The following is a 20914-nucleotide window of genomic DNA, read 5'->3' on the forward strand; positions in this document are numbered from 1 at the left end:
TACAGCTGAATCGATTACCTTGAAATGTACTCAAGTACGGTAAAACTGCATCTTTTTTTAAAGTAAGAAGTAAGCATTCCAGAGATTGCTCTAATAAGAGGAAAAAAATACTCTTAGAAAAGTTGCAAACTTGCAAAAATGGGTGAGGAGAATGGATCTGTAGATGAGCAAAAAGAAAAAAAAAAAGAAAAAAAAAACCCCTCCCCAAACAGCGAGGTGCTGCATGCTTTCTTGGAGATCCCATTCTTCCAAACATCTTTAAAGCAAGAGAAAATCAGGAATGTAGTTTATTGTTTTGATGCAGTTCTACCTCTAGTAAGTTTAATAATTTCCCCGGTTATTGAAAACACATGATTTTAAATTAAACCATATGTTTACTTTTCTCACTAATTAAAGTCAATAGCCAAAGCACAAAGTAATCATTTATGGATTACAACTGTAGGCTTTCTAAATAGTTTCAGTTTGCTCTATCCACTTTGTAAGTGCTGCATTTATGACTTTTTTTTTTGCACATTATCCTAAAAGTTCAATTCAATTCCTTATTGCAAACACAAGGAAATAAAAAATAAAATAAAAAAACATTTACCGTAGTATGCTCACCAGTAATTTCCAAAGCAATGCAAGTACAATCAAGTTTACAAAATGGACTTTGCAAACTGATATTTGATCATGAAACCTCAGTGCAGAAGGTGGGAAACAAAAGGATCCTAACTAAACTAGATAAAGCTGTTTCAGAGAAATAGCAAGTCAGAAAGCAATAGGCTAAACTGTAAGCTGAAAATGACAGAAACTGCTAAAATTATATGAAATAGAAGAAAAGATAAATGCTTCATTTCTTTGTTGAAAAGTAGCAGAAGCAAGCAGTAGCCAACAGCAGAAACATCTCTGGTATGCTATGAATTGCTCTAATAAGAGAAAAAATATTTCTTAGAAAAGTTAGTTGCTATTTGAAAGGATAACATTAAATAATTAATGTAAATAGGAAACATTATTGCAAAATCAAAATCTATCACAACAAAGGAAAGAGCAGAAAACACTTTAGAGGGAGGAGGAAACTATAGGAGGACCAAGGAAATACAGGAGGAGAGGAGACACACAAGAAGATCATGGACTACATTGAGACAATGAGATTGATAATGTCTGGAAACATGTTTATCCATAAAGTTTTATTGGTTTGAAACACAAAATAATAACATTCAGTCAGTGCAACATTGGAAAACAACAGAAGAATCCACAACAACAAGGGAATCTGATAAAAAAAAAAAAAAAAAAAAAAAAACATTCTTCAGCTAAATCTCAGCTCATTTTCAAGTCCATAAATTTTGGCTTTCAGAGCCACCAGCTCATTCTGAACTTTTTTTGTCCTCGAGTTGGTTTGCCGTACTTCATTTAAAATGGCTAGGTCCTGGTTGGGCCCAATACTCAAGGTGACCTGAAAAAAATAATCCAAAATGATGTGGTTTATTTATGCTAGCGTACTGATGATGAAATTAATAACTGAGAGTCTGGGGCATTTTTACCTTGACAAGCTGGTTCTCCACATCTTTGAGCTTTTGTCTGAGGTGTTTCAAATCCGTCTTGAAACCCTCCACCTCCATGGCCCTTCTCTTCTCCAAAGCCTTGTAGCGCTGAGTCATGAGCTGGAGACGCTTGGCCATTTTTTCTGAACGCTCCTGAAGAATAATCAGATAATACAGAAGAGATTCATAAAAAAAAAGAAATAAACTAAATAAACACGGTTAAGTATTTCTAAAAGCAGCAAACCTTAAATATTTCTCTGCCTACGTCTCCTTCCTCTCTGATCTGGGACAGTTCGGTCTCCATAGTGATACACTGCTCCCTGTACATCTCTGCCAACCTGTGAGCTTGTTTCAGTTCCTCCTGTAGAGCCTATTAAAAACAAAACAGCCAATAAGTAAATGGTCATGGTGTATTCATGACTGAAATACAACTATACCGCTCAGGAAATGTGAACGAGTGTTCAATAGAAATAATCTATCAGCTTTTTACCTTTCTCTCCTCTTTATGTGGCTGTGCCAGCTCTGGTTGCGTTCGAGGCATCACAGGAGCTGATCTGCTGCTGCTGGGCTGCCCTGATCTTCCCAGGTCAGCGCCACTGAACCCAGTCTTTCTCATTCGGTTGTGGAATGAGTCTAGCTCTCTCAACAGTCGATCTTTTTCTACCATCCAGCTTTTCTCCTGGGCCCGAGCGTCAAATTTTAGCTGTAAGAAGTCTTTTGTGCTTTCATGCAACAGGTTCTGAGTCTGCTGGAGCCTAATGCATAAAAACAAATTAACAACAAGTCATCCAGAACAGTTCTGTCAAGGCAGAATTGATTAGAAGATGCAATGGACATAAGGTGAGAAACAGAACGAACTTCTGATTCAGCGCAGCAATGCATTCCTGGTCTCTCTGTCGTTGTGCCTGAGCTTCCTCTGTTTTGATCCTACGATCCTCCAGGAGAGCTTCCACCTGTTCTTTGTTCAGACGTGTCTGTTCCTCCATCTGAGCCTGCAGGGCCTCCACCTGTAAACACAATCCAACAGTGTAAAAATAACAACTGAAAACATGTTCATTTTCTTGTAAGTGGCATTTATCAGAGCCAAAGAGAACATGTCCAGGAGGTGGAGCCATACCTGTAACAGCAGCGTCTGGTTATCGCGCTTACACTGTTCCAAGCTCTCACCATTAGAAACACCAACTGCTTTGCTTTTCCTGAATAGCTCTGTTTAAATATATAGATAAATATTTCATTTTATTCTAAAACACACATTTAAGTGGCTAAAAAGAAGCAAAATAGATGCTTTCAAACCTTTTGCAGCCGAAGCTGTTCTTAACTTTGTTGGCCTTAGACTGAGATTTTCATCAAATCTGGACTCGGGGAGCCTCTGAGTAATCGTAACCTGAAAAAACAAACACAATGTGTCATGTAGGGTCTCCACATTTCAATGTGAATCTCTTTTAATAAAGACAAAATAAAAACCTCAAAAGATGAAAATAATAATAAAAAGGAAACATTTTTTGGACCAAAATCAACTATAATATACTTTATATGAAACAACCAAAAGCACAGTAAAAAAGTATAAATAAATTCAAAATAATTTAAACAACGTAAGAACCACCTCAAAGCCTTAGACATTTAGGTTATCTTCATCATCTTCAATAAAAAAGGGAGACAATGACTTTTGATAACTTCATAGAAAGAACTGCTAGTGTTATGCAAGCATTACAGTAAAAATAAATAAATAAAGCTTTTTTTTTCTTTTACTATGGTCTATAAGCCAGAGCAAATTGGATGTCAAAGATAGTAGAGATACCAGACATCTCTGCAGTAGTGACTGTGTACCACCTTATGAGGAGGCTCCTGGTGGAAGTATGTAATCTCCCCTGCATCAGGACCAACAAGAGCAAGAAGGTGTTGGATCTTTTTCCTGTCCTCCAACTCTCTGTAGCAATAAATGAGAAGACACACGGATAGAAGACAGTCAAAATAGCATATAATTGCAAATAATAATAGCATATAATTATTAAAATGACCATAATCAGTCATAAGACAAGCAAAATAGAAAATACGTATATCATAGTATTAAAGTGACTATACTGAGGTACTATTGGTGGAAACCTTTAAAAATGAAGACAAGAAGACCAAAAACCAAATAACTTCTGCCACTACAAAATAAATTACATTTGAATGTTTTTTTTTATAATATACCAATAGTTTTAGACCAACCAATAATTGGTCTAAATGGAAACTGATTAATTTTCAGAGAACAAATTTTATTGAATTGATTGATAAATGATGATGAGAGATAAGAAAATCTGTTTCCCTCTGATTTCAAATTGTTGAAAACATCAGGTTTAAAGAAAAAAAAGAATGAATGACGCCGTTTTTAGAATTATGTTTTGTCCAGCACACTGCACCTACCTGATCTTCAGTCTGTCATTTTCTGCATAAAGTCGTAGAGACTGCTCTCTTTCCTGGAAAAGGTAGACCTGCATGTCACTCAGGGCATTTTGAAGCTCTGCAATCTCTCCTTCCCGCTGTCGTATGTCAAACTGCAGTTTGTGCTGGAAAAGTGTTGACAGAGAAAATAACATTTAAAACAATCAGGAAGAGATGAAAACTAGCAAACCAAAAAAATAAAACATTGTCTGTTGAATCCCACCTGGTCATCTGTGATGCTTTTATATTTCTCGAGCATTTGCAAAAGCTCTTCATGTTCATCATCATACTGGGCTATCTTCTGTCTGTAGAACTCCAGCAGCTCCCTGGAAGGACGGAGGTATGCAAGGCGCTCATGGATGGGAGGAAGTGGGGAATCCACATCGTTACCAGGGGAACCAATGTTGACTCTGTAGTAAAAGAAGACGTATGACTCCTTTTAAAGATAATTAAACCCCTTATTAAGCAGCAGACCTTTAAAAGCTTAACAGAAACAGTTATGATTACAAGAGTATGTCTGTGACCCTGAAAAGGATCTGACTTGCAAACTTTACAAAATGGGTGAGGAGAATGGATCTGTAGATAAGCAAAAAAACAAAACTTCCCCAACCTGCGAGGTGTTGCACGCTTTCTTGGAGATCCCATTCTTCCAAACATCTTTAGAGCAAGAGAAAAATTACAGTGAATCCTCAAATAAAACACATAGATAGATGCAACTTACAGTCTAATTAGAGTCCAGCTTCCACTGAGATCAATGACAAAAAAAATCAAGTAAAATATTCAAAGAAAGAATTACATAATCAAGAATGTAGTTTATTGTTTTGATGCAGTTCATTATCCCAAAATGTTCAATTCAATTCTTTATTGCAAACACAAGGAAGGTCCATAAAAAAAGAAAAAAAAATAGTATTTAGTATGCTCACCAGTAATTTCCAAAGGAATGCAAAGTACAATCAAGTTTACAAAATGCACTTTGCAAACTGAGATTTGATCATGAAACCTCAGTGCAGAAGGCAGGAAACAAAGGGAGCTTAAGTAAGTTAAAATCTCTGTTGGATAATGTCTCCCACCCTATGCATGAAGCTGTTGCAGACTGCTGCACCCTAAATGCACCAGGGAAGTGTTATCAAAGATCCTTCCTCCCAGCTGCTGTAAGACTTTATAATCACCACTGTTCACAACAATCTCAATAAGTTGTAACATAAATGCTGATTTGACATAGTTTCTATCTTAGTTAAGTAACATGCTGCAGTCATTTTGTGTCATTTTATGCTATTTTCAAATATCCATTACTGTAAAAATGTCCATAGCTGTATATTGGTTATTGTTAAAACACCTTACAGTACAGTATGACAATGTTTATCTTTTAACTCTTCACTAGTATGTTATTCTTATACATTTTTCTTAGGTCCACATTTGTGTGACAAATTTTTCTATAATGTTTTTGCTGCTTTAAACACCAGAATTCCCCCAGTGTTGAACAATTAAGGGGTTTTATATTCTATTCTATTCTATTCTAAAAAACAGAAGCCTCTACAACACATTTTATATATTAACCAAGCTAAACCGGTTATATATTAACCAAGCTAAACCGATTCTGAAAAGAATATGCTGTAACAATTCACTAGAGGGGAAGGTACATGAATTTGTGGCATTACTAGCGTCGAGACATAAAGTTTCACATTTAGCTATAACAACCATTCAGTAAATACATAACTAAGAGAGGTCCTCTAAATCCCTTTCAAAGCATTATAAACGCATTGTAAAATGAACTTTTACATACAGATGAAGATGTTTCCAGAGTCAGAGCTGTTTTGTTGCTCAGAGCAACCGTGCTGCTGTTTTTAAATCCAGCGCTTCCGGCGCCTCCTCCTGAAAAACGCAGACGAAATTCGGAGCGCCCCCTAACGTTCGGCGGTGCGCTAGGGACGCTTTTTCCTTTAAAGCTATAATATCAATTCTAATTTAATTAATTCGGAACATATGAGTTCATTGTAAATTTAGAGTAAAATTAAAGTTTTGTTCAATACAGCAGCAAATATCATACGTGTATTCAAGTTTGCTAATAAAAAAAAACGATACACGTATAGGGCTGTTGAATTTCAAAATAAAATACATTTAACATGTTATTGGATGGAGCAAATGATCAGCATTATCTGAAATATAATTCCAGATAAAGTTTTATAAATCATTCATAGCACTATAATTATTCTTTTACGTGACATTAAACAGTTCTTGGCGACACATATAAACCGGAAATTGATACCTGGACTAACTTGACGCACTGACCAGGGTCAGTCCTGTAAAACTTCATCAGCGCTTCTCTGGTCGGACTGGTTTTCTTTGTCTCGTAGCGATGGAGAGGAAAGTTGCCCGAGAATTTAGGCACAAGGTAAGATAAGAAATGTTATTTATTTTACTCCGGTAACGTTCTGAAAATAACCCAAATTGAATTGTATGCTGCTACCTGGTTGTTCTCAGGTGTCTCCTCTGAAGGGGATGTTGCGCAGTGCGCACAAGAGGCCTGTTGCTTAGAGAGCCCAGACTGTCAAAAATTATGTTAAATTATTTAAAATAGATTATCTAGAAACTAAACTTTATTAAGGACTAAACGTTTTATCTCTCCTTCTTTGCCGATTTAATAAAAAGCGATTTTTTTATTATGAGAGGAGCTTTGGGTGGAAAAGCTAGTAAATGTTTTTTTGTTTGATTATAAATTCTCACTTAAAAAAAAACAAACAAACTTATTTTTAAGACAGAAGTATCAAAAAGCCCTTTCAATTTATTTCCCCACTTACTATAATTATTTGCTGAATTTATGTGGACTTGAAACATAAAAAGGAGATATCTCTTTAAAAATTCACTTCAGTTGGGAAAACAAAATACAATGGTATCATAAATACTTTATTTCAAAGATTAAAATTCATTTCTATTGGGCACTCTATTGTTAATGACAAAATGTATATGAAGCATATTCTTAATATTTGGTTGTAGTTGCTGTTGACACCACAGTGTTCAAATTACTTTTAAAATCATGAAAGAGGATAACTGAGGAAGGACACCTGATATGGTTGGGGCATTTTTATCCACAGAGCATGCAGGGATCAGCACACAGCCATCTGTGCTGCACACAGCCAAGCAGGGAACCATATTATCTTCATAAAGGGCAACACAGTATTAGATAATGTGCCACACATGAGCATCCAGGCAGAAGATGTGGCAATTTATGGTTTTAATTAGAGGATCCCCACAGACAGTCTTTTGTTTATTTTCCAGTCATGAGCCCTTTGTCCCAATTCACTCAAATGTATTTTAGAGTAGATTTTTCTGAGCCTCAAAGCACAGACGTGTGTCTAAAAAAAAATATTGTTAATCATTATAATGCATCCGTTTCTAAGTAAACACAGAATAATTTACTCTTTATTTGGAGTATACCTTTCTATATAACTGTATGACACACACACAGAGGAATCCAACTTTATTTTATGGTTCCAAAGTCTGTAGTCCAGTCCCAGGAGAGGCTGGCAGTTTCTTGCAGCACTAAGCAACAGACATTTATAATGGTCATAAAGTTCTGGGTGTATTCTAAACACACCTGTTTTTATCAAGCTGACCTGTCCTCATAAGACACCCTCATCAAAATAACATTCGCATTCCAATAAATGACAATGTCACTGTATCTATAGTAATCCATTTCAAAAAGTAAAGACTTTATTTCTTCTCACTTTTAAACGTTAAATATTCATCGTATCTATTTTTTAAAGTAAAGTTTGCCAAGAATATTTCTTTTTGTTTAATGACAGAAAAATAAGATTTTTTTTTATATGGTTTACAAACTCAGAAGTTTTGCATCTACTGATATTATGCTTTTAATGAATATGAAATACCCAGATAATGATGTCATTCTCTGTAAGGCCATGATTGGTTATTTAACAACATTGGACTGAAATTAAGGCACATTTGCATTACCTAAAAAGACAGTTTTAGTGTGTGGCATCATGGAAAAATGAAAAGAAAAATGAATAATACACAGTGGAGCAGTTGGATGCACTGTTGCCTTGCAGCAAGAAGGCCTTCGGTTTCTGCATCCAATTCACCCTGTGTATATGTGGGCTCTCTATGGACAAAACAGGACCAAGATGATGCAGACAATGGATGGATGGAAAATAAGTACTGTGATGCTCCATAAGTCTGCTACAATGTTCAGATCCCAGAAGATGTCACTATTATATTTTCAAACATATATGCCAAATTAAGCTCCATGGAAGTCCAGCCATCATACCATTCAGAGTGAAGTTTATTCTATATCTCAAGAAGGAAGTGTGGGGATTGACTTCTTAATGAGAGCACAAGGCTTATGAAAAGCTGAAGCCTGTAGGACTTTGTCCACAATGAAAGAAGTTGTATAAACACAGCCTTAAAGGTCACTCATAGAGGAAGAAGCCATCATGTTAAAACTCACATGAAAGCCAGATTGCATAACAACAAAAAACTGATTTTTTAGAGGCATCTCCTGTAGACTGAAAAAAACAAACAAACAAACAAATTAATAGATAAAAATAAAGTGTTTGGAAGTAATTAATGTTTTTTACATTTTGGAGGAAATTTGAAGGCTCAGAACTCAGAGAACATTATCCTGACTGTTGAGTACAGGAGGGGCAGCATAATGTTGTTAAGGTGATTTTGCTCAGACTGAGGATCTTCATACCAATAGAATACATCATGAAAAAAGAACGATATAGGCAAATTTTGCGAAATCAGCCAGAGAGTTAAAGCTCTGGTACAAACTTTAACATTCTGGCTAAATAGACATTAGTTCTAATGCAACACAACTAAAATATGTAAAATATATGTTGACTTCTAAATTCCAATAAAGTAAAAACAAAACATGTAGCAGTGCATTTTGAAACTAATCCTTACTTTTAATTTGGGATTTTGTTAATAGAAAATGTATAGAAAATAATAGTACCTGCATCCAAATTAGGACTGCAACTAATGATTATTTTGCAAATTGATTAATCTGTTGATTATTTTTTTAAATAATTGATTAATTGTATAGCGAAAGGTTCCTTTAAGAAGATTTTTTTATTGAATTTCAACCAGGTAAATCTAAAAATTTTCCACTTGAGAAGTTCTGGATAGAGCATATTGATATGCAATTTTTTTTTTTTACTTAATTTTAAATTCTTATTTTTAAGCAGTAATTATACAATTTTGTATAATTACTGCTCCAAGTGAGTCGCTCTGTCAGCTAAAGGCATATTTTACAATCGCTATACTCCAGTTAATGATTAATTGATTACTAAATTAGTTGATGGTTATTTCAATGATCAATTAATCACGACTAATTCAATGAATTGTTTCAGCCCTAATCCAAATATACTGTTACTGAATGAGATTGAGTTTTTAAACTCCATACCTAAAATACTTCTTGCCTTTTCAATACAATAAAATATTATATTTATTCTTTTAGAGTCTAGGACAAGATTATGTGTGAACGTTGGGTGTCATGCCTGTGAGATGTAAGCTGACACTCCTGACCTTCCTCCTGCTGCGTCCTATCGTTATTGTCTCCCAGTGGTTTGACAGAGAAGGACAGCGGGCATAGATTCAGATCATTCTACGGCTTAGCTTCAGTTTTACTCCCACTGCTTAAAAGAAGTCACATTCTGAATTTGGTCCCTAATAGAAGATAGTGAAGGGACATCAGGGCGAAATGTGCATTAGTGATTGGCCGAAACGTTTCCTGAAAACCATCCTGCTGCACCTGAGCCGTCATCAGGTTAGTAGATGGCTTTAGACCCCCCACTGCGTTGGTGGGACCACGGGACAGAGGTAATGATGTGTGTGTTAGTGAGCTGATAGAGGAAAGATAGTAGCAGATGTTGCTGTTCTGTTGCAGGTGGAGCTGCTGATTGAAAATGAGGCAGAGAAGGATTACCTTTACGATGTTCTCCGGATGTATCACCAGTGAGTACCATCTGTCATTCTTCAGGGGGTTATAGTCGTTGTGTGTTCTAAATTGCTATTTAATAGCCAATATTTCAGTATAATTAAACGTGCTGAATATTTATTACATCTTGCCATTTAACAAGAGCTACTTCCAATAAAGACTTGCAGTAAATCCTTGAATTTTCACTTATACTTCTAGTTTCTTTTTATAATCACAAAATACTTTTTGAAATATTTTATTTCTCAGTCACATTGTCTTCTATATTCTTTCTAAAGCAACTTGCTTTCTGATATCACCACTTCATTAGGCCAGTCAGCTAAAAGTCTTCTAGGTTTCAATTAATCTTTTTACACCAGGAGAACCTTGAGGCCTCATTGGTTGAGCCTCTGATCCGTTTCCATTATGCTCCGACAGGCTTGGCTGGTTATCGACAAAAGCTCTTTTTTATCTTCATCCTTCAAATGGGGCTGAAATGACACGTATGCATAATTAAACAAGCACGCCCAGTGTAATGTTTTTTTTTTTTTTCCTTTACTCATGCTTTTGTAATTGTTCAGGTTGCCTTTTGAATTGCAGCAGAGAGAAGACAGGATTATCTTGTGAATTGAAATACAATGATTATATATTTATTGTGTTTAGGAAATGGAAAGAAATGTCCAATAAGCGCCACTGTTGTAATCTCTGCTATGTTTCATTTGGATAAAAAAAGAATCTGATTGGTGTGGATAAGCTTATGATTAGTAAATTAGAGAAATTTTTCATAGGTTTTTAAAGCAGGACTTTTTAGGACAATCCCAGATTTTACTGCTTCGTCTTGACTCTATAATTTTATATTTTTTCCTCTGCGAAGGGCGTTATGCTTTTGGTCATATTTGTTAGTTAGTTGATTACTGTAGAGGTTCTAAACCGATTTTAATGATTTTCTTATTAATCAGAGGTGCATCTCATGCCAAGGAACAATCCATGAAGTGTTGGTGATGATCCAGGCCATAATCCAGATTTAGAAACTCTTGAAAGTGTTCTTTAACTTTGTCAGATAAGAATACATGCCAGAACATGCAGTTTACCCCCTAAACCAGAGGGTGGCAGGAGTGACTATTGATAGCTTAAGTTTCAGAGTTAAAACATCTGCAAGTATTATATTGAAGACAAAAATACCAAAAACAAAAGAAAATGGAGGCATCGCTCACTCGAGCTTAATCTGCTGATCAAAGAAAAAAGCAGAACAAATGAAGAAGGTGAGAACAGAACAGATACCAGAGGCTGCAGACTTACCTATGAATGGATTTTAAGGATATTTTTACCAGAGGTGTGCCTCATGACAAGGAATTCATACATTCATAAGGATTTGGTAATGATCCAGATCATGTGAGTTTAGCTATAGGTTTAAGTCATAAAAAGGGTGTAAAAATAGCTCCTTGGCAGAGGTCTGTGCTCTTAGGGTGCTCCAGTTATATTATAAATAGTAATAGTAGTAATTACTAGTAGTAAGTCACATTTACTCAGTTACATTTACTTGAATAACTTTTAGAAAAAAAATACTTTCATGCGCGGCTGGACTTTACTGTACGTTTTACTGTTGCTTAAGAAATATTATTTTATTTTTATTCCTGAGTAAACTCCCTGGTTACTCTACCAACCATGAGTAACTTGAGTTATTCAGACACACAATAAGCAGAGGATTTTGTAGCTGATAGTTATTTATCCTTTTCTTACATATGCGCATTACATACTGTTTGGTTTTTTTCTAACTTTTGTTGAAAATTTTTTATTTAGAAATTTTTTCCTTCTGTTTAAATTTGCTATTTTTAATTATATTTCTAGTTCTAATTTCATTTAATGCTTTGGAAGGCCAGAATTTGTGAATAACCCTCTGTCACAAAATCATGTTACAAGCCAACAATTAGTACTCTAGGAGCCACTTTACCAAGTACTATTCTACTCTTACTTTAGTAATGTCTTTGATGACTGCTTTTCTATTTCTTTCTATTTCTGGGCAGTTTACTTAATGTTCAATCAAACTTCAAGCAGGTTAAAGTCCATATGACACCTCTGTTAGTGGGATGATGGGAAAATAGACATGACTATGTGCTGTGATTTTTGTTCAATGATTAAGCAAGAAACAAGCAGGAAAGATTTTCTACTCATAAGTATTATAGGGTGTCTGTAGGATTAAAGAAACATTTAGCAAACTTTTTCATTTTTTTTATAAATTACACTCTGATTGCTTTACAGATTTGATCAGACTTTTGTAAATTTTTTAATAAACAGATTTCCAGTCTTATGATACAGGAATAAGAGTTTAATATATTAGTTTCTCCCTTTTTATATTTTATTAAATGGATTTTTTTAAAGCTAGACAGATTTTCCCACCCCATCTCCATTTTCTGGATCTTAGGCGTGTGGTAGTCAGACAGAATATAATTCCAGCTCCTCATCGCTTTGTCCAGTAGACCCGGCCTGCAGCCCTTAAGCGGGGCCTGTGTCACCACTAAAATTATCTGTATTTGTTATTGGATAGGATCCGATAAAGAAGAGCAGTAAAGTATTATTGCTGCACATACTGCTCACAGTCCTTGGTTAACTTTGTCTCACGGCAAGGTAGATAAGGTCCATGCGGCAGTTTGGTTTTCATGTCTCAAACTGGAAGTGAGACAAGAATGGTAAAGTAATAATACATCCTGTTTGGGGAAAATAAAAAATAAAATGAGAAACTTAAGAAAAGTTTTGCAGTTTCCAATTGTGGAAATGAAATGGCAATGCTGAGGAGGTTTCCAAATGTTGCAGGCCTTGTGGCGACACAATAAACTACATTATTTACCACTATTAACAGCTGGTGTGATCTGTTTGTGTTTAAATACAGTTTCTTGACTACCTCCCTCACAATGCTCCGCATCTAACCAAACATTTGATCTTAAATTTTATCTGACTACTGTACATTGTGGCAGAAAACTTCAAGAGAGTCTGGCTGCAGACTTGCACTGTGAGGACCAAGACCTGCACTGTCAGGACCCTTCGTTGCAGACCTGCAAAATGGGGTCTCCTGCACTGTCAGGACTGGAAGTTTATTCCGGAAGTTGCATTCGAAGCGCAGCATGTGTTTGCTCCCAGATTAGAGTTTATCACAGTGTTAAACTGAGCATAGCAGTGGTTTAAATTATATAGTACGGTAAGTAAAAATCCTCATAGGACAGCCAACCTCAATTGTCCTATAGAAAATATCTTTTAGACCAAATGCCTTTTCCATCCAGTGATCCAAATACAGAAACTTATTTCTATGTAGCTATATCTGTATTGCTGTATCAATTATTCCAGATAGGAGTTTGGTGGGGAGTAAACTTGTCAGTGTACATACGTTTTCAGCATAACAACACTTGTTTGTGAAAGAAAGCTAGTTTCATGGGGAGTTTATAGACACTAGCTTTGAATTTAGAAAGGCTTCGAATCAACTTTGCTTTTACTTTGAAAATCTTTGAATAAACTTGCAGTTCTAACAGTGCAGGAGACCTCACAGGGCAGCTGTGCAGCCAGGGTGCTGAAAGTACAGCTCTGGGTCCTGACAGTGCAGCTCTGCAGCCAGGGTCTTGACAGTGCAGGTCTGCAGCCAGACCCCTCTGAAAATCTTCAGCATTGAGATACAACTTTATAAACCAAAGCCATGGTGCTGTTCTTTCTTGGAGAAAAGGCTTTATCCTAGCAACCATTTCAAAAGCAATCATACTTTTGTAATCTCATAAATGCCCTGTACTAAACTCTCACATTTTAAATGATGACTGAGACCTTTAAAGTGAGTGATGGAGCTGTAAAGCAGCTTAATAAAATATAATTTCTCTCAGGATTGCACATCTTGAGTGTGAATTATCAGTAACATCTACTCATTGAAAATCTGGAACCAATCTTTTCTTGTAATTAATCTTTCTCACTGTGCAATGGTGACCTTAAATTTAGTTAGAAATGGTCATATAACCTTTCTCAGATGATCTAGCTAGAGAGCTCCTCTAAGATATTTTTTTTTTACCTGTGTGTGAACATGCATACCTGTATTCCCTAAATCAGCAAACAATTAAAAGTAGTGCTTTAATAGAGGTAGACACACTGATAATGACCAATTTATCCAGTGTTTAATTTGCAGTGGCTTGCATAGGAAGTTGTTAATTATCCAAAAAACTTACTAATCTAAACATTGCTATATTTTAAAATTTTATATGTATAAGCAAACTTACTCTATCATAATGAAGGCAAAGTACAACACAGCTTTGACTAGTCTAACCTAATGTCTTTCTTTAAGGTCCATGGATTTGCCAGTGCTGGTTGGAGACCTGAAATTGGTTATCAATGAACCAAAACGACTGCTGCTCTTCGACACTATCCGACCTCTGATCCCGCTCAAACACCAAGTGGAGTATGACCAGCTCACGCCCAAGAGGTCACGGTGAGTACAGCATAGCATTAGCTGTTTTCCTGGATAGGCAATCACAGATGCATTGTAATTGTGTAAGTTGTTACAGACTTGGTTAATCTTTGATGCTTTCAGGAAGCTTAAAGAGGTCCGTTTGGATCGAACACACCGAGACGGACTGGGTCTCAGTGTTAGAGGGGGACTAGAGTTTGGCTGCGGGCTCTATATTTCACAGATTGTCAAAGATGGACAAGCTTATAATGTCGGCCTTCAGGTATGTGAATATAATATAAAAACATGGATTTTATTCTTGTTTCTGGACATTAAAAAAAAGAAGAGATTTTTAAATATTTAGAGTAAACATTTTACACTTATCCAGTATGCAGATGGGAAATTCTTCCCAATTCTTCATATCAAAGGTTAGTGAGGTGAGTTGAAGAGCATATGTGAATATCTGTATTCGATCTTTGCCTCATACTGTTTGCCTCAACCTTTTTATTTTATTTGGCTCACTGGCCATCACAAAAAATCTGTATTTATGCTGAGATTCAGATACACACAAATTGAAAATAAGAGGCCTCCTGTGTTAGATATGAAATTATTTATTTAACTTGTCTTTTGTTTTGTATTTGTTTTTGGCAAAAAAAATGTTATTTGAAGCCCCCACTAGGTGGAGTGAAATTCACTTTTATTAAAGTCTTACAGACCTTTTTTATGCTCAGCTGAGACTCAAAATTCAATAAAATCCATTTTGATTTGAGTTTTAGAACAGATCAGAACTGATTTTTATGTCTGTATGCTCATGGTTAATAAAGCATTGTGTCACTGATGTAACACTATGTTGATATAAGCTTCATAGTGAAGATTTTTTATCCTTGTCTGCCATGCAATATTACAAAGAAACAGACTATGAGTCATACATTTTGCAGCTGTGGTGTTAAATGTAACACTTAATAAATAGTGTGATATTGAATTCCCAAATGGTCCTGCAGTCAGAACGACATTGAGTTGTAGTAGCTCAGATACATTTAATCTATACTTAATCATATTTAGAAATGATGGTGCCCCCAGAAAAGACAATCTTACCAAAGGTATATGACATATCAAGGTGTGTCCAGTAATTAGTATCACAGGTGTCTATAATCTTTTAATTAGTCAGTGCGCCTATATAGTGTATAGGACTACAGGTAGTCACTGTGCTGTTTGGTGACATGGTGAATACCACATTCAGCATGGACCAGATGAAGCGAAAGGAAAAGTTGTCTCAGGAGATTAGAGAGAAAATTATAGACAGGCTATAAGATCATCTCCAAGCAGTTTGAAGTTCCTGTGACTACAGCTGCACATAACATGAGAAATGTAAGATTCATGCAACTGTAGCCAGCCTCTCTGGATGTGGCCACAGGAGGAAAATTGATGACAAATGAAATAGATAGATGATATGACTGGCGACAAAAGAGCCCAGAAAAAAAACACAAAAACATCTGAAGAGATTACAGGAGAACTTCAAGCTCAAGGAACATCACTGTCAGATGATACCAGACATCGTTGTTTAAGAATAAGAATAAGATAATCCTTTATTTGTCCCACAGTGGGATGGGAGGAATCCATTGTTGAAAACATGATAAAAAAGCCAGACTACCAAATCTACCAAACTACATATTTACAAGGCAATATATATGTAAATATAATATAATATAATATATAGTATATATTTTATTTATATATATATATATATATATATATATATATATTATTATATAATGTATTACTTATGTGAGATCCACATTATCTCTGATCATTATTTATTTTTTTCATTAAATGAGGGGTACCAGAAATTCTATCCGTTTGTGTAGGACTTTAAGAGTGGTGCTTTTTTTTAAGGAGATCGACATTTTTTATGGTTTTCCTCTTCACAGACACTATGCTGTAAAACAACAGCAAACTTTTACTGATGAAAAGTGTAACCTCAGGGACAAACCAAGAAATTGTAATAGATTGCACAATTCAATAGCTCATGTTGTGTTGAGCAAAGAGGAATGTAAATGTTTTCATTTGTGGTAAGGCCTTCGTAGTTGTATTGAAATGAAAGTGTCATATTTAATATTTGCTTCTATGCTGATTAATAGGTGGGTGATGAGATTGTGCGAATTAATGGCTACTCCATCTCCTCCTGCATCCATGAGGAGGTCATCAGCCTCATCAAGACCAAGAAGATTGTGTCACTCAAAGTTCGCCGTATGTTGAAATGCCTTTCTTTACATTAATGCAAGAAGGAATACGCCTGTCATTTTTATAATTTGTTTTGCATGTGTCTTTTTTTGTAGATGTGGGAATGATCCCTGTAAAAAGGTAAGATTCATTTGTTCTTTTCTTCATCCTGCATGAGATTAATGTCCACGAACAATTCCCCTGCTTACGTGATTTTGTTCGCTCCAGCTCTTCTGATGAACCCCTCAAGTGGCAGTTTGTGGACCAGTTTGTGTCCGAGTCCGGGGTAACAGACTCGTTATTTTTTATGTCTTTAACCCGCTCATAGAATTTTGTTTTTTATTCAGTTATTTTGTCTGTTTCGGTTCAGGAGAAGAGAAGCAGCTTGGCCGGCTTGATGTCTATTGGTGGAAAGGAGATCAAGGAGAAGAAGGTTTTTCTCAGTCTCGTGGGTACCAAGGGTATGGGCATAAGCATCTCAAGCGGTCCAACCCAGAAACCTGGTATCTACATCAGCAACGTGAAGCCAGGCTCCCTCGCTGCAGAAGTTGGACTTGAGGTAATTTGGCAATTGGCAACACAAGATACTTTGATGTCCTGGATTGAGGAGGATCAATAAGGCAATCACTAATTGTCTCTTATTGTGCAAATTACCAAATGATTGGATTTCTAAAGATGTTAAATTAATTCCAATTAGAACTTTGTTGATACTCCAATTAATGAGTATGAATTATGAATAAATATTGTCATTTATTTTAATAGGGATATCATATGGTCAAAGATGTATCCCCTTTAGTGGATGACCCATAAAATCATTACTTTAAATCTCTTTTTGTAAGTTTACTGCCAATGTCACAAAGTATGATTTTCATACTAAGAGGATGGTCTTTATCGCTGTGTTTCAAAGGATGCATGTGACCATAAAAAAAAAATCTAGTTTTTTTATTTCTTTAGATTTTTGTAATCATACCAACCTTATTTGTAGAACACTTTGTGTTATTCTGCATGTAACTGCAAACTAAGCCTTTAAAGAGGTATATAAAAACATGATAGTGACAAACAGAAAAAAAAAGGGAAAAAAACAGGTTTACTAATTAAAAAGGTCTAATATACATTTGCACAAAATCCTGTTTGGTTTAAAATTTATTTTATTTTCTTATTGGGGTTAGACATTTTAATAAACCTTTGTCGTTTATTACAGTCATTAACTATGAGCTCAAATAATTGAAAAATAGGGTCATTTGATGAAGTAAGTTAAATATTTCTTGCATTGGCTAAAACTTAATATCTTCTTAATACACATTATTAAACAACTAGTCAATATCTAAAATGTTACAAAGTGTTTATTCTCGTGTAAATTGATGTGACTTCTGCTGTAGGTAGGAGACCAGATTGTGGAAGTGAATGGAGTGGATTTCACCACTGTGGACCACAAAGAGGTGAATTTGTTCACATCTGTCTTTTATTTAGTATTCAAAGGAAAGTTGGGATACTGACAAGTACACAATGAATTTACCTCTAGGCATTGACAGATGATGATTTGAATGCTGAAATTTATGTTTCTTTTTAATCCTATTTTTAAGGCTGTGAAAGCCCTGAAGAGCAGCAGAAGTCTGACAATCACAGTTCTGACAGGAGCTGTAAGTATAATTTGTGTTGGCCTATATTTATTTCTTGTGGAGCTTGCCTTACTGTTAAACTCTTACAATAAAAGAATTCAGTCAGATGGAAGAGTAACAAATAGTTTTCCGATTTTAAGTAATAATTTAAAGGTACAGTGTGTAATAATTACACAGATTTACTGACATAAATGTTATTGTTTATATGTATGTTATTTATTATCTTCTATGAACTGAAAGCAAGTTTGCCTTGCCTTAGAAAGCGCTACTTATATTTACAGAGGAGTCAGTTCACATTTGTGGAGGCAGATATCTTTTGCGCTGTGTTGGTGTAGAGATGAGAAACTATTGATAGATTATACAGATCACCATTATGCAGGAATGGTGGGGGGTTGTTGCAATCTAAAGTCTGACCATTAGATGTCTCTGAAAATTACAGATTGTAGCTTTAAAGGGATTCACAAAGCCTCTGGGGTTATCTTCAATTTGATATACATTTCATTAATTAGAAAATAAATCTGTGTTATTGGTTTAATTCAATTCAAAACTGTGATAACAGTAAAACCCAATGCTGTTTAACAGCTAGTGCTGTTGTATTTTTCTTTATTTTTTGAGTGTAAATCCTAGAAATGGGATTAAATCCTGCATTGTTGAAATCCCCCTATATTTCACTTTAACGCTCATCTATTATGGTTCAGAGACCACAAACATTTTTCCTTCTTCTTTACGCATCCCTCTGAATAACTGACATCCTTGTTTTGAATGTATCACATTCTCCTAACATACAGCTCAGAAAAATGTCTGCAGGAGCAACATTTATCCTCGCTAAAGGCACTTGACAGATTGTTTGCTCTGGGAGTCGGTGATGAGGACTGTGGAAGTGAGACGAGCAGTCATGTCTTATTATTCTCTTCCTTGGTGCCTGTCTGATGCATTCATTTGTGAATTTGTCTTGGTTTTTGATGTGGCATCCTCCATCAGTGCTTATCGAAAGTGGGGGCTATGTTCTGAAATCAGATGCATCTGCTTATGTGTCACACTTTGTGCCTGAAAATTTGTACTTTATGTCTAAATACAGTATCCTGCAGCAATAATTATATGAAGTAGGAAGAATAAATGGTTACTAAGAAATGTTCATCCCATTTAGATACTTTCCAAAGATGATACAATAAAAAGGTTCCAGTCTTATGCTAGAAGGTGCTAGAAGGATTCAAATATGAACTCAATTGAACTACAATATGTAGCATTTTTTTCAGTTATTTATATAGCAAAGATGAGGCCTAAAAAAAAAAAAAAAAAAGAATATGTGCAAAGATGCATACCCTGGTTCATTCCATATGATTCAATATTTCATAGAAATTGTTTGACCCTTTCTATGAAATAAGGAAAATCTTAGTTTTCTGTTTTATAGAGGACAGGTGTGTTTAAACACAAATTGAGACAGAGCTACATCACCAGTGCTCCAAAGAGGGCTCAAGGATTTTAGCCAAAAATCAAAATTGCGATTATTTTCATCCAGTTTTGTGATAGCGATTATATTGTGATTTTACTTTACACTAAGCAAAAACAGGTAGATATTTCACTCCAGGGTTTCAGTTTTTTCTTCACCTTGAAAGCTTGCTTGTCCACAGTTTATTGTTGCAGGACTTTATTGCAACCTTTGCATGAAAAAGTTCCAACTTGTATTATCATGCATGTATCTGCATGCTTGCTGCTAGCTTTCTTTCCATCTGTATAGCAGCAAACCCACTTTGTGTATTACCACTACCTACAAGACTGGAGGGAGAAATTTAGTGTCTTACTCTCAGTAAATGTAATGTGACCAAAATTGAGTATCTACGTGGTTTGTCAGTTGCATAATGCTGAATTGCAATAATTTGCAAATGCAATTAATTGTCCAGCCCTAGTCCCAAATGCAATGTGTTTAAACCATTGGCAATTAGCCAAGCTTTTTTGATAAATAATTATATAAACAATCAGCCGCACTTTATAACAGACGACTGTGACGTCAGTGCTGTGGCGAGAGGTGGTGTGCAAGTAAATTGACATTCAGCTCTGGGGGCAGGAGAGCTACGCCCCACGATGGTTCTATCTTTTGCATTGAAGAGGAGCTACTGCACATGCACAACTTTTAGTGAGAGTCTATGAGCAAACATTTTTACGCCCAGGCACAGAAATATGTCACCAATCCGACAACGAACAAATAGTTTTACTCATCATTAAAGTTTAAATATTTATCTTGCACATCTAAAAAATATGTTAATATATTTCTAAATATTCTAATTTTATAATTTCATTTTTATTTGTATTTTTATGCCTTCATCAAGGTCATTGGGTGGGTGAGGCGGCGCCCTAGTGCCCTCTATTGGCCAGCCGCCACTGATTTAAACCTTTATCAGTGAATTGTCATAAAGATTTAAGTCCATCATTCGACAGTGAAGAATTATTCATATGTGGGACATACTACACGTGTTGTTTTAAAAAGGTAAAAAAATAAAATAAAACTGAGAATTTTTTAGGGGAAAAGACCTCTTTAAGTTTCAGCTGCTAAATGGAGTTTTGCAGTTTTCATTTTGGCTTCATATTTTTCTAATAAATAATGGAGTTTATGAATTTAGATTAGATTAGATTAGATGAGCTTTATTGATCTCACAGCGGAGAAATTCACTGGTCACATATTGGCATAGTACTTAAAGAAAGTGCAAAAAAGGAGGAAAAGGTACATTAGGAATAAAAATAAAATAAAAATAAATAAAATAAGAAATAAAAAAAAAATACAAGGAAGTAA

General features: G+C 35.3%; 2 protein-coding genes across 2 annotated transcripts in view; one reads left to right on the forward strand and one right to left on the reverse strand.

Annotated features, from left to right (window-relative positions):
- Positions 1 to 1271: 1271 nt before the first annotated feature.
- Positions 1272 to 5794, reverse strand: ccdc77 (coiled-coil domain containing 77). Its single transcript, XM_015382279.1, has 12 exons — positions 5728 to 5794; positions 4555 to 4601; positions 4168 to 4354; positions 3927 to 4069; positions 3351 to 3447; positions 2814 to 2904; positions 2638 to 2726; positions 2379 to 2527; positions 2011 to 2275; positions 1765 to 1890; positions 1521 to 1673; positions 1272 to 1432 (listed from the first exon to the last, which is right to left on the reverse strand). The coding sequence occupies exons 2-12, from the start codon at positions 4599 to 4601 to the stop codon at positions 1286 to 1288; spliced, it is 1494 nt and encodes a 497-aa protein (XP_015237765.1). The 5' UTR covers positions 5728 to 5794; the 3' UTR covers positions 1272 to 1285.
- Positions 5795 to 6237: 443 nt separating this feature from the next.
- Positions 6238 to 20914, forward strand: part of ush1c (Usher syndrome 1C) — a 30837-nt gene continuing 16160 nt past the window's right edge. Inside the window, exons 1-10 of the mRNA XM_015382275.1 lie at positions 6238 to 6336; positions 9847 to 9914; positions 14186 to 14329; positions 14432 to 14570; positions 16426 to 16534; positions 16624 to 16648; positions 16736 to 16793; positions 16878 to 17066; positions 17887 to 17946; positions 18091 to 18147. Coding sequence (XP_015237761.1) covers positions 6301 to 6336; positions 9847 to 9914; positions 14186 to 14329; positions 14432 to 14570; positions 16426 to 16534; positions 16624 to 16648; positions 16736 to 16793; positions 16878 to 17066; positions 17887 to 17946; positions 18091 to 18147 — 885 coding nt within the window. The 5' untranslated portion in view covers positions 6238 to 6300. The remainder of the gene's footprint in view (positions 6337 to 9846; positions 9915 to 14185; positions 14330 to 14431; positions 14571 to 16425; positions 16535 to 16623; positions 16649 to 16735; positions 16794 to 16877; positions 17067 to 17886; positions 17947 to 18090; positions 18148 to 20914) is intronic.

The sequence above is a fragment of the Cyprinodon variegatus genome, unplaced genomic scaffold (genome assembly GCF_000732505.1).
Source record: "Cyprinodon variegatus isolate N-32 unplaced genomic scaffold, C_variegatus-1.0 Scaffold254, whole genome shotgun sequence".
NCBI classification, from domain to species: Eukaryota; Metazoa; Chordata; class Actinopteri; order Cyprinodontiformes; family Cyprinodontidae; genus Cyprinodon; species Cyprinodon variegatus.

Coding starts and splice junctions, on each gene's coding strand:
- ccdc77 (XM_015382279.1), bottom strand. CDS start 4,601: ATGTTTGGAAGAATGGGATCTCCAAGAAAGCGTGCAACACCTCGCAG. Junction 4,070..4,167: donor AAAGCATCACAGATGACCAG/GTGGGATTCAAC, acceptor ACACTTTTCCAG/CACAAACTGCAGTTTGACAT. Junction 1,433..1,520: donor TGGAGAACCAGCTTGTCAAG/GTAAAAATGCCC, acceptor TATTTTTTTCAG/GTCACCTTGAGTATTGGGCC.